Source organism: Protomyctophum parallelum, assembly GCF_964188405.1.
Source record: "Protomyctophum parallelum genome assembly, chromosome: 14".
Taxonomy (NCBI): Eukaryota; Metazoa; Chordata; class Actinopteri; order Myctophiformes; family Myctophidae; genus Protomyctophum; species Protomyctophum parallelum.
Genome location: NC_139709.1, coordinates 24452619 through 24467529, shown reverse-complemented (window position 1 = coordinate 24467529; position 14911 = coordinate 24452619). Strand labels below are relative to the sequence as shown.

General features: G+C 42.8%; 1 protein-coding gene across 1 annotated transcript in view; it reads right to left on the bottom strand.

Moving 5' to 3' along the window:
• Positions 1-214: 214 nt before the first annotated feature.
• The window catches only part of cnpy1 (canopy FGF signaling regulator 1), a 16504-nt gene continuing 1807 nt past the window's right edge, over positions 215-14911 (bottom strand). Inside the window, exons 2-6 of the mRNA XM_083781283.1 lie at positions 14345-14447; positions 11516-11631; positions 2906-3121; positions 1495-1585; positions 215-413 (exon numbers count right to left, since the gene is read on the bottom strand). Coding sequence (XP_083637409.1) covers positions 379-413; positions 1495-1585; positions 2906-3121; positions 11516-11631; positions 14345-14438 — 552 coding nt within the window. The 5' untranslated portion in view covers positions 14439-14447 and the 3' untranslated portion in view covers positions 215-378. The remainder of the gene's footprint in view (positions 414-1494; positions 1586-2905; positions 3122-11515; positions 11632-14344; positions 14448-14911) is intronic.

The window sequence follows — 14911 nt, the reverse complement described above, 5'->3', positions numbered from 1 at the left end:
AGATTTGCCACAAGACCATTACAAATCTGACACACAATACTAAAAAGATATGCCTCGTTTTTTACTTCAATTAGGGTCATTGACCATGCCCCAAAATGAAAGAGAAACCACAGTGCATACAGTAGGCTGCAGTAGCCTACAGATCACCAGAGAGTGACACACCTAAATCTCCATTTCACAGAAAAGGTTACGTTCAAAAACATACAGGCAATACTTGTGTTTAAAATCAGGTTTATTAATACAGTTCATTTAAAAAATAATTAATACTAATATGTCAAAATATTACATGTGTAAGGCCTCGTTTCAAAGGTGAGTAACAATGCTGGTCCCATCTTCCCATATAGCAAGGATATAAAATAATACCACAATCAACTGGCGCTACAGCTCTTTCTTATTACCATCTCTGCAGTAATCTGAAATAGAAAGCACAAACACAGGGCGTTCTATTTGGGTTCTTTAGTTTTTCCATGGTCAACTGCTCTAACAAACAAACATAACAGAAAGTTGTTTTAATGCTATGTCACCTGTGTACAGTATCACTACACAGTAGTCAGAGAGAGTGACACGTTTTGCTATCGTTTACATACTGTATATAAATGAGAGCTTTGTGTGCAATAGTATTCCATAGTATTCAACCAGGTGTACTTGGTGGATATAAAGGAAGGATTTAAAATGTTTGTTTCAATTGTCATCATTTTTGATGCTTTAGTTTTGAATATTTCATTCAGTGAACCGTTTCTAGCGACTGCAAATAAAAAAACATTAAAGCGGGTTATGAATTTATACACATACTACAATGTACTGAAAGAAATGATCAAAACAAGCATCATTTGGTTGCTGTTCCTGTGCATAACCAGTGGCTGCTCAGCAATGACTGGAACAAAATGGCGGCCTGCACCCCTACACTACGCTAGGATGAGCTAGCAGGCAACTGGACTGTACTGCACTGTAGAGTTATACATTTTACCATTTCGCATTAAAGAAAATCTGCTTGCTTTGTGTGTGTGAAAACGAGATGCTGTGTAAATTAAATAGGATTAATACAAATACTGAAACTGTAACATTGAATAAGTTGGTCAAATTAAGCAAATAAATATTTGCACGGAACTAGAATGGATCTAGAAACAAACATCTAAAAGTGGAGGAATACTATGTCTTATTTGGTGCATTTCCTTTACAATAGGATACGCAGTTCTTTTTGAAACGTCATACTGTACACATAATCTGAAAAGTTGAGATATTTCTGAATGGGATTCGCATTTAGTTGGTTACTCAAGTGCTTATAAACGCCTCATCATATTTCCCTTTTGACTCTTTAACGTAAATCACATCTTTACTTGCTTTCACTTCATGTTGGCATTAATCTGTGCAGAAATATTGCTATCTGGGGAGGAGCATGAAGGAAGGCTTGTGGAGAAAGCAGTAAAAAAAAGTGCTGCATCACGTCTGTGGGAAAGGAAATATATAAATAAGTAAAAAGCCGAGGCGTAGTACCTGAGTTGCATAACTCCTCCGCCACATGTTCTGTACTCTGGCTGAAGGCAGACATGATCTCATCCTCCAAGTCCTCCACAATGGTTTCACACTGAGGCCGAGAGACGAGCAGAGAGAGGGGTTATTCATGCATACAGAAGAGAAACGCGTTCGTTCCTCACCAGAGCTTCATGGTGCTTGTCATTTCGCACAATAGCGGGCACAGCACTCAGTGAAGGTGGCGGCCATCTTTCCCCTCCGCTGTCTTGCCGTTCGGCCATCTTGTCACGCTCAGGCCGAGCTGCAGCACCAGAACTCTACGCTGTTTTCACCGATTGGATATCTTTTACCCCCACCCTAAACCATAGACAGTAGCAGACATTTTCAATCCAACATCGGTCTTTAAGAATGTTATATGACAGATGTAGATGGGAATTAAGCATCATAAAAGCCAAGTTCCTGACAAACTGCAAAGTACATTACGCCAAAATAGTACTAATCGGATCGGATCAGCGAAACCTCAAAGGCCAGTTTTTGAGTGCCTAAAAAGGTATCAGGGGAAAAAACAAATACTTCTTAAAGCGGTGTCATCCCAATCAACAATTTCAAAGTCATTAAGACAACCTCAAAGTTCAAAGGGTGTAACAATCATTGTACAATAAGTTAGAGAAATGTAAGTACTGTATACAAAAGCAGTTTTTCCTCATTCAGTTTGTGATTATTCGCAAAACCAAACTTTATAAACTGACATCAATACTTGACCACTTGAACAACAGCATCCATATTCTGGGAGGAACGTTAGCCAAAATAACAGATCTACATGATTGCAGCGTGTCCCAATGCGTTGGAGAAGAGATTATGTTTGTATTTTTGTATGGCTTGACATTTTTGTGGGAATCCATCTCAAAACGTTTCAGTCAAAATACCATTCCTGACAGCACTGTGCCGTTTATAACATCAACAATACTGTATGCTTGCATAGGACAGATGTCATATGCGTTATGGGAACTAGACAAAGTCTAACATGACGAGAGCAAAAAAGCGTATTATATATTATCTGCTCTGTACACAAAATGTATACACTATTACACTGGTATCAAAGTCTATGTCGAAGTAAATTGACGGAAAGTAAAGTCAAACCAAATTTCCTCTCTGGGATAGATCTAGCTTTATCTTTTAATGTGATAGATGCATGGTAACCTTTAAACTAATACCAGTGCATGATAAAAAGGATGACTGCAACAACCTGGGCCCAACAACTATTTCCAAATGTATTCAAATAAAATAGAACCATTTATGTCATGCAAAGTTATGCTGAACTATGCTGATACAAAAGCCTAGAAAAGCGTTGGACCAAGATTCAGAATCATGGCTCTTTGAAGAAACAAGGTACAGGTGTTACAGAATACAGATAGTTCGCCATCATACTCACTGCAAATTTCAGGGCAGTGGAAGCGCCGTCCGGTCCATCGAACTGGAAGTTGTTGAAGTCAGGGAAGTCCCCGGGGGTCCCGCTGCTCCGGGGGGCAAACCTCTTGTACTGTTTCTCCTTGGTGTCAGGGTCCACGTGGAGGGCATAGTCACTCATACTGTCACACACACCCTCCAGCAGCTCACTCAGGTGAGTCTCGGAGCGAGCCAGAGGGACCTGGCCAGATAGATCAAAATAAAATAAACAAAAATATAAAAGTCTGTTCAATATAAATATCAGCTGCCTAAACTGTGGATGAAGAAAAAACAACAAAAGCTAAATAAAAAATAAACTGTAGTTCACCTGTATTTCAAGTTGTAATTCATATCGGAGACTTTTGGCCAACCCATGTGACCACTCAGATCAATAGAGTGACCTAGCTATATGCACATCAGGAAATACATCACCAAAATAGTGTGCATGGATAATTGGATATCTTTTAAAAAAAATGTCCCAAATGTATTCATCCAAAGTGTCCATTTCCGCACGACACCCCCACTGGGTCACGAGGAGTGACCTCTCGTTTCCGCTGTTTCTCCAGCCACACCGACAACCCTCACCCCAAAACTGTGACTTTTAACCTGTGTCACCTCCGCTTGTAGAACTCCCCCACCCCGTCCAGAAAGCATTTCTAGTGTGCTTTTCTTTTCTCTTATCCTCCCCTTATGGAGGAGGACAAAACAGTGAGCGGCAGCGGTGTCTAGACAGGTCAAGACAGGTGCAGTGGCCGACCAGCACCCACCCTGGCCCTGCCCCTCGGTTGGATGTCCTCCCGCCCCGGAAGAAGAGGGTGAAAAGAGGGTGATGCTGGGAGGGATGGGGAATGGAAGGGGGCTTCACACCTCTCTGAGTAAGGGGGGGTGGGGGTAGCCCACAGAGGGGGGTGAAGGGTGGTGGTTTAGGTGGACAGGGGAGAGGCCGCAACAGAAGCCAAGTGCAGGGTAAACAGCCTGGTGTCATCCTGTCCTTTCAACCCCACTCCGTTCCCCTGCTCTTTTTCAGCCTGTACACCCCTCGCCCCCCCCCCCCTCCACCTCCATCCTCCAGTGATCAAAGGAGGAAGTCTCTGGTCAGAATGTGGGGGTGCATGGAGGTTTAAAGAGGGCTTGGGATGGTGGGGCGGCGGGGGTTCAATGTAGATATATCCCCTGACCCTATTGTCTGCTGTGGAGACCCTTCCGGCCTAGCCTACTGTGATTTTACTTACACACGCGCGCAAGCACACATGCGCCCAAACACACACACAGACGCATGTACGTACGCACGCACACTCCTTTTTTTCAGATGTGACTTTGTGACAAAGGGCTTGCGTGTCTCTCTGCCATCTGCTCTCTGGGTCTGGAGGGGGAATCGAGCTGAGCCACAATTCTCTCTCGCTCTTCCCATCACTGCAACTCCCCTCCTCCCACCTCCATTTCCCCCTCCTCAATTCATCTCTCCATCACCGCTCTCAGGACGACCAGCTCTGCAGCATCCCACCTCCATTTCTCCATCCATCCACTCGTCCCCTTTTCTTTTCCCTCCCAAGCTTTCTCTCCCTCGAGCCACTTCTCTGCCCCTCTTTTCCACAGCGCCACCACCACCACCCCTCTTTTCTCTGTCTATCCCTCTCTTTCAGAGCCAGGAAGCTGCTGTATTTAACCTTTCATTCAGCCCAGGGAGATCCCTTGAGCTTGACAAGCACGTTGTGTGGAGAAGGGAAGTGAAGTCAGCCACCAATAGATGGCGGGTACAGCACTGGGCCAAAAGGTTGAAGGGCAAAGCATGGTGGGATGTAAGGTCACGTCGGCCAAGAGACGATGAGCTTCACCTATCAATCAAAATCAGTTTTTGACAACTTTGACACCGGGGCAGTGGTATAGCTAGCTAGGGCTGTCACCATTGGACATTTAAGTTGGCGATTAATTGTAACACAAATAACAGCGATTTAACGATTTAATTGTGTTTTGGGGCGTCAGAAATTGGAACATTATGAATAGAAATGACATCTCTGATTGCCTTTTAGGCTACGTAATCCAAAAGTGCACAGGGCAGATACGACAAATAAATAACTGAAATATACCAAGAAATTACTGGCATTTTTATTATTTTTTTACTTGAAAAAATATAAAAGATAAAGTGGAAATAGCTCATCAAGCTTAATGATACGTTGTAAGCTTTTAGATTGGCTATTTTGGCTTTTTCTTCCATATATGAACATCTTTCAACATGGAAACGATTATGATGATTATGACAAAATTATTGTGATTATCTCAAATCATTTCGATTTGACGATTATGCAATAATTGTGACAACCCTAGGCAGTGGTACGCTACGACATGGAATAACGAAAAACTAATTCTACGGTAACTGTTTGGCAGGGAATGGAAAATGTTTAAACTTTAAAGTGTTCCTTTCAAAATAAAATTATGAAATAATCATGGGTCACATATTTGATTGATATTAATGAACCACTTGAGCCCTATTTTAAACTTCAGTAGGCCTATACTACAGTGTTGCACAGCAAATATAACAGACTTTCAAATGTATAAAAATCTAAATAGCAGATCTACAAGCTCAGTGTGTTGCTATGTGACACATTGTGAGCTTGTAGATCTGCTATTTTCAAATAGCCGAAATGTATAGGCAATTTTGTAATAATAATCCAAATGTACAAAATAACTAGTAACTAAAGCTGTCAAATAAATGCAGTGGAGTAAAAGTACAATATTTGGATCTGATATGTAGTGGAGTAGAAGTAAAAGCATTGAAAATTGGACATACTCAAGTAAAGTACAAATACCTCAAAATTGTACTTAAGTACAGTACTTAAGTAAATGTACTTTCCACCAACGGCGACAGACACACACATCCATACGTCCCCAACCCTTGGGCTTGGGTTGGAGTCGTTATCATGCCATGCTGCTAAAATGGTTTGGAATTAAAACTCCTTCCTCGCCAGTCACCGCCTGGTGAAAGGGACCTGTCAATCAGCAGCTGGTTTGAAGAATGAGGTGGTGAGAGGGGGGTGGAGGGGCGCGCAAGGCAGGCCTGGGCCAAAGAATGAGGTGGTGAGAGGGGGGTGGAGGGGCGCGCAAGGCAGGCCTGGGCCAAAGAATAGGCTTCTCAGGGATGCTATCCTCCCATTCAATTCCCATTGGACAGCCGGGGCCCATTATTGCACCACTGTGGACAGGGGCCTTTCAATTTTATTGTCTGGGCGATATGGGCTGATGAAGACCCATAAATTAATAATAATATTGTTATCAAAGAGGGCGGAATGTAAAGCAAAGCGTCGGTCTATTACATGTGTCATTTTGAGACGTGTTTTATTATGCTACTTAAACCTCGGGTTAATAATAAAAACGTGCAGGGAAAAGGGTTTGATGGTACAATATCACTTCATTAGATAGAAGGGCAGAGATACTTCTCAGTGTTGTGTGATTTCCATCATAGATAGCTGCCTCGCACAACACAAGAGGACTACACGTTAATTGCCTGAATGTCATTAGTTTATAGCCTAGAGCTGATTCATATTTGGCATTTATTTGAAGAGAAAGAACAGGTGAGCCTCGGAGTCTTCACCAACCTTATACTTACTGGCTTGCTTTGCCAAAACACATACCCAGAGATGGTGAGAGCCGCAAACAAACTCAAAACACAATGCACAACACAAGGGAAAGAGGATGTCACCTCACTCGATCACACACCTCTTTTCTCCCTTCTGTTCTTCGGGCCGGTGCCGTTATATTACGTGTCAGAATGCCATTGTGTACAGACTCATTCTCAATGCATGACTTCCCACCAATCTCTAGGAGATCAGCACGCTACTCCAACTAAGTTCAATGTCTTTGGAGGCCTTAAATGTTTCATTGTTGCAGTCGGGCAGGTTGAGAACCTTTTTTTTTCTTTTCTCGCCCATGCCCCCAGGAAGTCCTACTGTGACCAGGGCCAAAGAGCAGAGACTTAAAACCAGCAAATCCTCCTCTGTGATGGCATCTAAGCTGTGACATCCCAGCCTCTCCGATTCACACCAGGTCAAACACCACTGAAAAGGATGGATCCAGGAAGGGCACAGGGATCAAGGTTTGGCTCCCTCTTTAGCTCGCTAACATTTGATGGGCCAACAATGTAACAGGTGGAGGTTTGTTTTGCGGGTTAAGAGAGGAAGAGGGCGGATCTCTGGGCAAACAGAACTACATCTCTTGGATAAACGTGTCTTGTCTGGCTTTTTCACTACACTGTCAAATCCTCTGTGGCGATTTGACTCCTGAGTGTGCAAATGTAACCCAAACGGTCCATTTGGTCACATTTGTATACACCCTCAGCACTACACAAATGGATAGATTAACACTGAGGATTTTACCATGTATGAAGTCTCCTTGGTATTCAAAGAGCACTGGACGCCTTGCCTTTTCAAATTGTTAAATATGATTATGCAATATAATTATTGCAGGCTTGACTTATTTGTCAGTTAAACAATTATATTAATTGATCAATACACACAGACACACACACACGCACACGGATGCATACAGAGAGACAGAGAGAGAGAGAGAGAGAGAGAGAGAGCTTAAGGGCAAACTAAATGGAGTCTGAGTGGGACCCACAGGGGGTAAAAGAAGAGTAATTAGCATTCATATATAAATGAATCCAACTTTAGACAGCTGCCTAATGAGAAGCCAGGAATATGACATGTAGCAGCAGCAGCAGCCCCAAAAGAAATGCAGGACACCTGCCTTTGTTGAGGTCCATGACACAAACGCATTATGAAGCACAGCACATTAGACTGTTGTCCACTATGTGTTCTCTGCATGGGTTTCCTCCCATCCTGTCCCGTTAAGACCACCTGAGGCCCATTCTACAAACACCTTCTATAGCAGTAGTTCTAACACGTTCAAGATTTGCAGCTTGTATATCTGCTATTTTTGAACAGCCATGGCAAAAATCTGACGTGACACCTTTCAGGGTTTAAACGGGTTACATTTCTACAAATTTTGTTGAGTAATTTACTCTTCTTCTTTTACTTGTTTCGAGGCGACAGAAGGTGTAATTAGTTCACTATACGATCTGCCGTGAATGGAACGATTGTCTCTCACTACTAGGAAAATGATAGCAGTGTGTTAGAAGCTATCAATGGCTAAACAGGGATTAGAGGCGGTGGGGAATCAATACGTGGAGATGGACACCTCATGAGAGTCTTCTCCCTGGACAGTAAGAGGTGCTGGGGGCACCGCTGGGACTTGACCTCATTAGGGCTGGAACATCAACCTGGATCCATAGACTCACAGAACCTCAAAGGCATGCAGGCAGCGGCAATACTACAGACATTTATTAGTAAGGACTCAGGAGAGAGCAGGCTGCTTACTGCCTACCCTCTCTGGACGACGTCTTTTATCAGCTCCCTAATGTTAACTCTTAGATGAAGAAGAAAGGTGCCAGAGAGAGAGAGAGAGAGAGACATGTGACAAGAGGTGACGCAGTGGATGATTATTTTCAGTCTGTTTACGAATTTTATTTATTTATACATGATTTGTAAAGTATGAATTATTCAATTAAAATGTTTTACGTGTGAAGGTTATTTCCCCCCGTAAAGTGACGTCTGGAGGCAGCTTGCATGTTTTTACGAATAAGCAAACTGCTTTCTGATTGCCGTCTTATAGTAACACAATCACAGGGAAATTAGGATTCCTATTGGCTTGTCAATAGGACGTTTACAAGCCGATAAAATAATGTATTTTCGCAGGTCCATACCACGTTTGAGCATGCCTAGTCTTGGCAACAGCTTGCTGTTATTGTTTTGTATTTTGTATATTCTCTTTGTTCATTGCGAGGATGTCTCCTGTTTGTAATTGCCAGGTAAATTAGATTAGCATTAGCCTCAAGCAGCCAATTCCCCACAATACCCTCTCTCTATACATTTTAGTGTACTTGCAACTGTAGATGAACTGAAAAACTAAAAACCAGGTTTACAAGCAAACATCAAATCGAACGACACCCTCATCACTGACTAGCTTGATGTAGCCAACTACACGTCTTCTTTACAAACATTGCAACAACACTGGTTAACACTCTGGGCGTTTTGGAGTAGAGCACATCAAAGCCTTCTACAAAAACCTAGGTGTTTGTAAAGATGATTTTAAACTGACAATGGTAACAACTGAGGAGTGAGAGGAGGAGTACTTAAAAGACTGAGAGCCCTTCAACCCCACAAGGCCACTGGCCATGACAATATTCCCTCCAAAGTTCTCAAGAGACTCTGCCATCTCTATAGCTCCAATCATCACCCACATAATAAACCTCTCCATCAAATAGGGACAGGTCCCCCAAGATTTAAAACTGGCCAAAGTAGCCCCCCTGCACAAGGGAGCAAATTAGACCCCGGCAACTATACCGCTCTATTTCTATTCTTAGCTCCATCTCGAAAGTGATGGAAACAATTGTCTATGAACAGGTTGAAAAGTATCTTGCCATATTATGTATGAATTCCAATCTGGCTTCAGAACATCCCACTCCACTGACACATGCCTCCTCTATTTGAGCGACCACATCAAACACGAGATGGATGCTGGCAAATACTGGCAAATACCTCCAAAAGGTTTTTGACACCGGCGTGAACCACTCCATCTATAAAACTAATAAAAACACCGAAAAATGTCTGTCTGTACTTCTGTCTGTAGCCTATACTTCCTTAACCTGACTCCGCCAGATGGGGCAGTAGAGAGTAGGGACCGTCTACAAAGTGCAACACCGAAAATATTCAATAACTTCATTTCTAATATGCAGAATATTGCCAACAAATTTACATCACACATCAATGATTGTACTACAGCATTAATTTAACCTCCGAGTTTAATCGATTCTATGGCTCTCTATGGGCAGTAGGCGGTTAGCCGGGCGGTTAGGCACCGTCTACAAAGTGCAACAACGAAAGTGAAAATGTTCAATAACTTAATTTATATGCACACCACATTTACACATATTACACACATTCACACATGAATGGTGTACTTGTGATTGTACTACAGCATTTATTTGCCAAAGAAAAGTTTAATTTATATAGGCCTACTATATAAACCAGTAGCCATTAGGTTTAACGGTTGGCCACCCAGCAACATTGTCTGTCTGTCTGTCTGTCCGTCCGTCCGTCTGTCCGTCCATCCATCCATATTAGCCTACTTTTGTGCCCAACCCAACTTCCCACGATCATCTGAAAACAATTCCCTCCCTATCAATAATGTGATCTATTACATCGCATTAAAACTCATCCAGTGCCACAGGTGGATACCAGTTTTGGCCCTCGTTGCCACCAAAGCCCATTATAAATAAAAGAAAGAATTTGTAATTCAATTGTGCATGTACACCAGATTAGAGGCAGACAAGACAGATACAGAGATCTCCAGGTGGGACAGACAGTTAAAATGGGTGCTATGAAAACAGGTATTGCATACTACAGATATCTCTATATATACAGCATGGGCACAAAAGGGACACAGACAGATGGGTACATGAGAGACGGGTATTATTAGGTTCCCAAGTTGCATCGTTCCCAAGTACTGTAGGCCGGTGGCCGACGGGCACGTACAGGTCTAGTTGAACTAAAAACAAACATTAAACCTGTATATGGGAGGGGCTAGCGCCCCTCAAAAATAAATGAGAGGCTACAACTGTGTCTGTTTGTGTTACAACCTGATTTACGTGACAACACCCTGCGTTCATGGGAATGCAACACAGAACACATGACATGCTTTCAATGTGCAAACACAGCTGTAGTGAATGATGGAGGACGTCAAACTACATTTGTCTTCGATAAAGTATCAATCGAAAACAGTCAACTGTTGAGCAATATCATGAAGCTTAATAGCATATTGATAATCATCAAAGGTAAGACTTACATTGTATTAATTTGCTAACCTGATTGAGTCACATACGTTTGTCCATTCTAAATAGTACATTTTGATCTTATCGGTTAATTCTGTATTTATCTGGTGCTGATACAATAACACTGGCAATGTTGAACAAAAATGTCACCTTTGCATTTAAAAATCATAGTGTGTGTACTGTGTACTATTCCAGCATAGCTGCACACAGCACATCAGTGCACAACTAACTGGCTAGCATTTCTATGAGCGTTAAAGGTCAAGTTATAATTAATCAATTCGTACTCATTTACAGGACTTGACAGTAGTGGAAGTTAAACATAAAATACCAATACAAACATTATTGGTTTACAACCCGTGGGTCGCAACCCCTCGGGGGGTCGCCAAATTATTTTATTTGCAACTGAATGGCTGGACAATGGAAATGAAGAGTTTACATAGTACACATAGTACATGCATAAACTTTCCTTAATGATTATATCTGGTATTTATTTATGGTGTATTTTCTCTATTAAGGATATTGTAGCGGTCTATTTGTATTGGTGGTGGGGAGGGGGGCGGGGCAGGGGTCGCGAGACAAACAAGCATTTCCGGGGGTCCCCAACCAAAAACGTTGAGAACCCCTGGAATAGAGCAACTAATGAATGGATAGGCTGTATCCGTTTCACAGTAGATCTGTGTTATTACTTATTTCACAAGACATTATCAGTACCTTTTTGTCCGTCACTGTGCCATCAGGGTTGAGTCTGAAACTGCCAATATTGATGGTTTTCTTTGGGTCCACTTGGCCGATGGAGTAGCTGATTTCATCCACAATAGCTCTGCATGCTGGGAATAACAGAGACACATAGCCCCATATATCAGTGATTTCATGTCAAGGACCCCCAAATTGACACTAATCAGCCCGCGGACCCCTATGTGGAAAGATATGTCAGGGGCCCCCATAAGAGAAGATTTTTACAGCTCTAGCAGTGATTCTCAACCATTTTAATTTCAAGGACCCCCAGTTTGACATGCATTAGTCTACGGACCCCCCATTTAATGGCATTTCTATCTCTGGGACCCCCAATTTATATTGTAAAATCAATGGTAATTTAACTCTGAGTAGAGAGTAGTAGAGTGTACAAATGGAACCCATTGGGTTGGGTTCCATTTGTACACTCTCAGAGTTATAGGCAATTCACACTGAGACGGACTGAATCTGTTTCATTGGAACAGTTTCTGAATACGGTTGCCTGGTCCCCGATGGCCATGATTCACATTGCCCGAGATTCAACAGCGCACCTGGGTACACTTGCATAACACACTTTAATCCTCCTGATGGCGGTGTGCTTGATGACTGGCGCGTCCGGACACTGACCATCAACTCTGCGACATTGTCTCAAATAAATCGAGACACACTGCATTGCATTGCCTCTTTGCCGTTATACTACTTCACTGTCAGCCTGCCTGCTATTCACTGTGTCAGTCAGTTCTGTGCTCCAGTGTCGTGTTTGATATTAGTTTGCTATGGATTCTACTTTAGCATTATTATTATTTTGTTTTACTTTGGAAACTATGCCAAGCAAAGCCCAAGAGCCACTTGTAGTCCGCAGAATAAGATCAGCGCGTACTGCGGTGCTGCAGATTCAACAGGAGACGGGCGGCATTGAGAAATGCGCTGGTGTTACGCGTCGTGTTGACGCTTGGCTCGTCGACTAGAGATTATGTCACGTTCTTCAAAAAAACAGTCCACTTCCTTCTTTAGGAACGCATGCATTCACATTGGAACGATCCGTATCTGAATACACTTCAACGGTCCAGAGACCCCCCCCCCCCCCCCCCCCCCATCTACTTCCGGGGACGGTTGGGCGATCCGCTCCCGGGAACGGTACGCATCATTCACACTACCACAACATCTGCCAAGTGGTCCCGAGTGTGCACCCGGGACCATAGTGTGAATCGCCCCTGACAGACCAGTTACAGACCAAGGTTCCAAACTATCATTTAGCTGGGAACTCCCTCAGGGACCCCCAGACCCCACTTTGGGAACCACTGCCATATATGAACAAATGCACAGACTCAGACTGAAGGTGTTTCTGGCCGTTTCAGTCTAGGCTGAAACATAAAGTTGACCACTAGGCCATCATGGCCTCTGCACTCTACTGTAGCAATGATTCTGCCAAGCAAATTAACCACTAAAAGCCCACATGTTGTTGAGCGAATAGAATACTGAAGCAGAATGCTGATGCTGGGGTTTAACCGGTTAAGTCTCTTCGGAATGGCTTTTCTATAAACCTGTTTGACGGGATTTACTTGCTTTAGACTGAACCTCACAAACAAGGCAACTGATTATGTAAACAATAAATCACATCATAGAAAGTAAATCAGCACTTGAGTAGTCTTTTCACTTGATACTTTCTTACTTAATCAAGTAATCATTTTAATTGACAACTTGTACTACTTGAGTCGTGTTTATTTTAAAGTAACTTTTACCCAAGTACAGTTTTTGCTACTCTACCTATCTATACCTCTACCTTTAAAAGTTTGCAGCTCAGTCGGTAGAGCACAAGTTCATGGGTTCGATCCCGGGCACTGCCAAACTCAGCGTATGAGTAGCATACAGCTAATACTGACTGAGCCACTCCTGACCTACTTCTTTTTATGATCTCAATATGGTAAACTGCAAAGTGGATATTGTTCACTTTCAATGAGGGATGATGATTAAATATGATAAACTAGTCAAGGTTGCAATGTTCCTTTTTTTCTATCCCACGATTTTTGCAACCCATTTCTACACCCAGTGTCAATTATCTAATGTAACTCCTGGGTGCTACACTTCCTCTGCCAACCTATAGGGAGAGCAACAGACTGATCTCATGCTTCCTTCTATGCATGAGGAATCCAAGTCGCATCTTTTCACCTGACAGGGGGGAGTTTCCCCGGTTGGACGTAGCGCGTGGAAGGAACAAGTTATTCCAACCAGTTCCTTAGAGACCTACCCTAGGAGACAGGGCGAGAACATGCACGCGTTTTTTGTTATAAAAACGTTTTGTTATAATACAATATTGTTAATTCAAGTCAACTTGCAATCATTGAGGATTTCTCAATGGAGTTCTCGTATGCAGATTACAGAAAGCTATACTGTCAAATTAGTTTTAATTCTTCTAGGGTCCCTGCCCTTGTGCTTCTGCTTTAGAATGCCTTGCATGTCTCCCCTCTCTCTGCCCTCTGCTTCATTTCTCTAGTGTCTAAGGAATCACTCTGCTATAAATTAAAGCATCTTTCTGGGAAAAACTAAAATGTCACTAATTACACAACAGATCTCAGATCGAGTGAAATCAAGACGCAATATATTGCATTATGAATTTTTATAATGATGCCGACGATGTACAACACAATATCCACGGATATTGACCTTTGTGAACGGTCAACCTTGCATTGCCCACTTTTGGGATCCAATCCCCCAGGTTGAGAAACATTGGCCAAATGGAACCCTTCAGCCAACAGGAAACATCCAGACCTCCCCACCACACATAAAGAGCTCCATCCATTGACTTACCAGAACAGTACAGCATCTTGTCTCTTTTCCCATGGCTGCTGTTGATGAAGACCAATAGCAGCACCAAAGTCATCTGAATAATCCATGATGCCATGTCAATAACCTTGGGAAGCAGAGAGAGAGGGGGATAGGGGTCACAACCCATTCTGTTGGACATTAGAACGGAGTGGTTCTCCGATGACAAAATCAACATAGGAAATGGAAAAAAAGGTGAGGGAAAAGCGGACATGGTCTCCACAAGGTATCATGTACGGTCGCCCCTAAACCATCTCTCCCCATTACGACCAACACGGGGGCTCCGCAAGGGAGCGTGATTTCACCGGTATTGTTCACGCTGTACACAAGCGACTGTAGGAGTGAGTCAGACAACACCTGTATTGTTAAATTCGCAGACGACACAGCTATTGTTGGTCTGATTGAGGATGATGAGATAAGCTATAGAAGAACAGTGGACGAGTTTGCCGGTTGGTGCAGGAGTAACTTCCTCCAGCTTAATATAAAAAAAACTAAGGAGGTCATATTGGACCTTAGGACTGGTGCCCATGCACAGTTTGCACACCAGGAAAT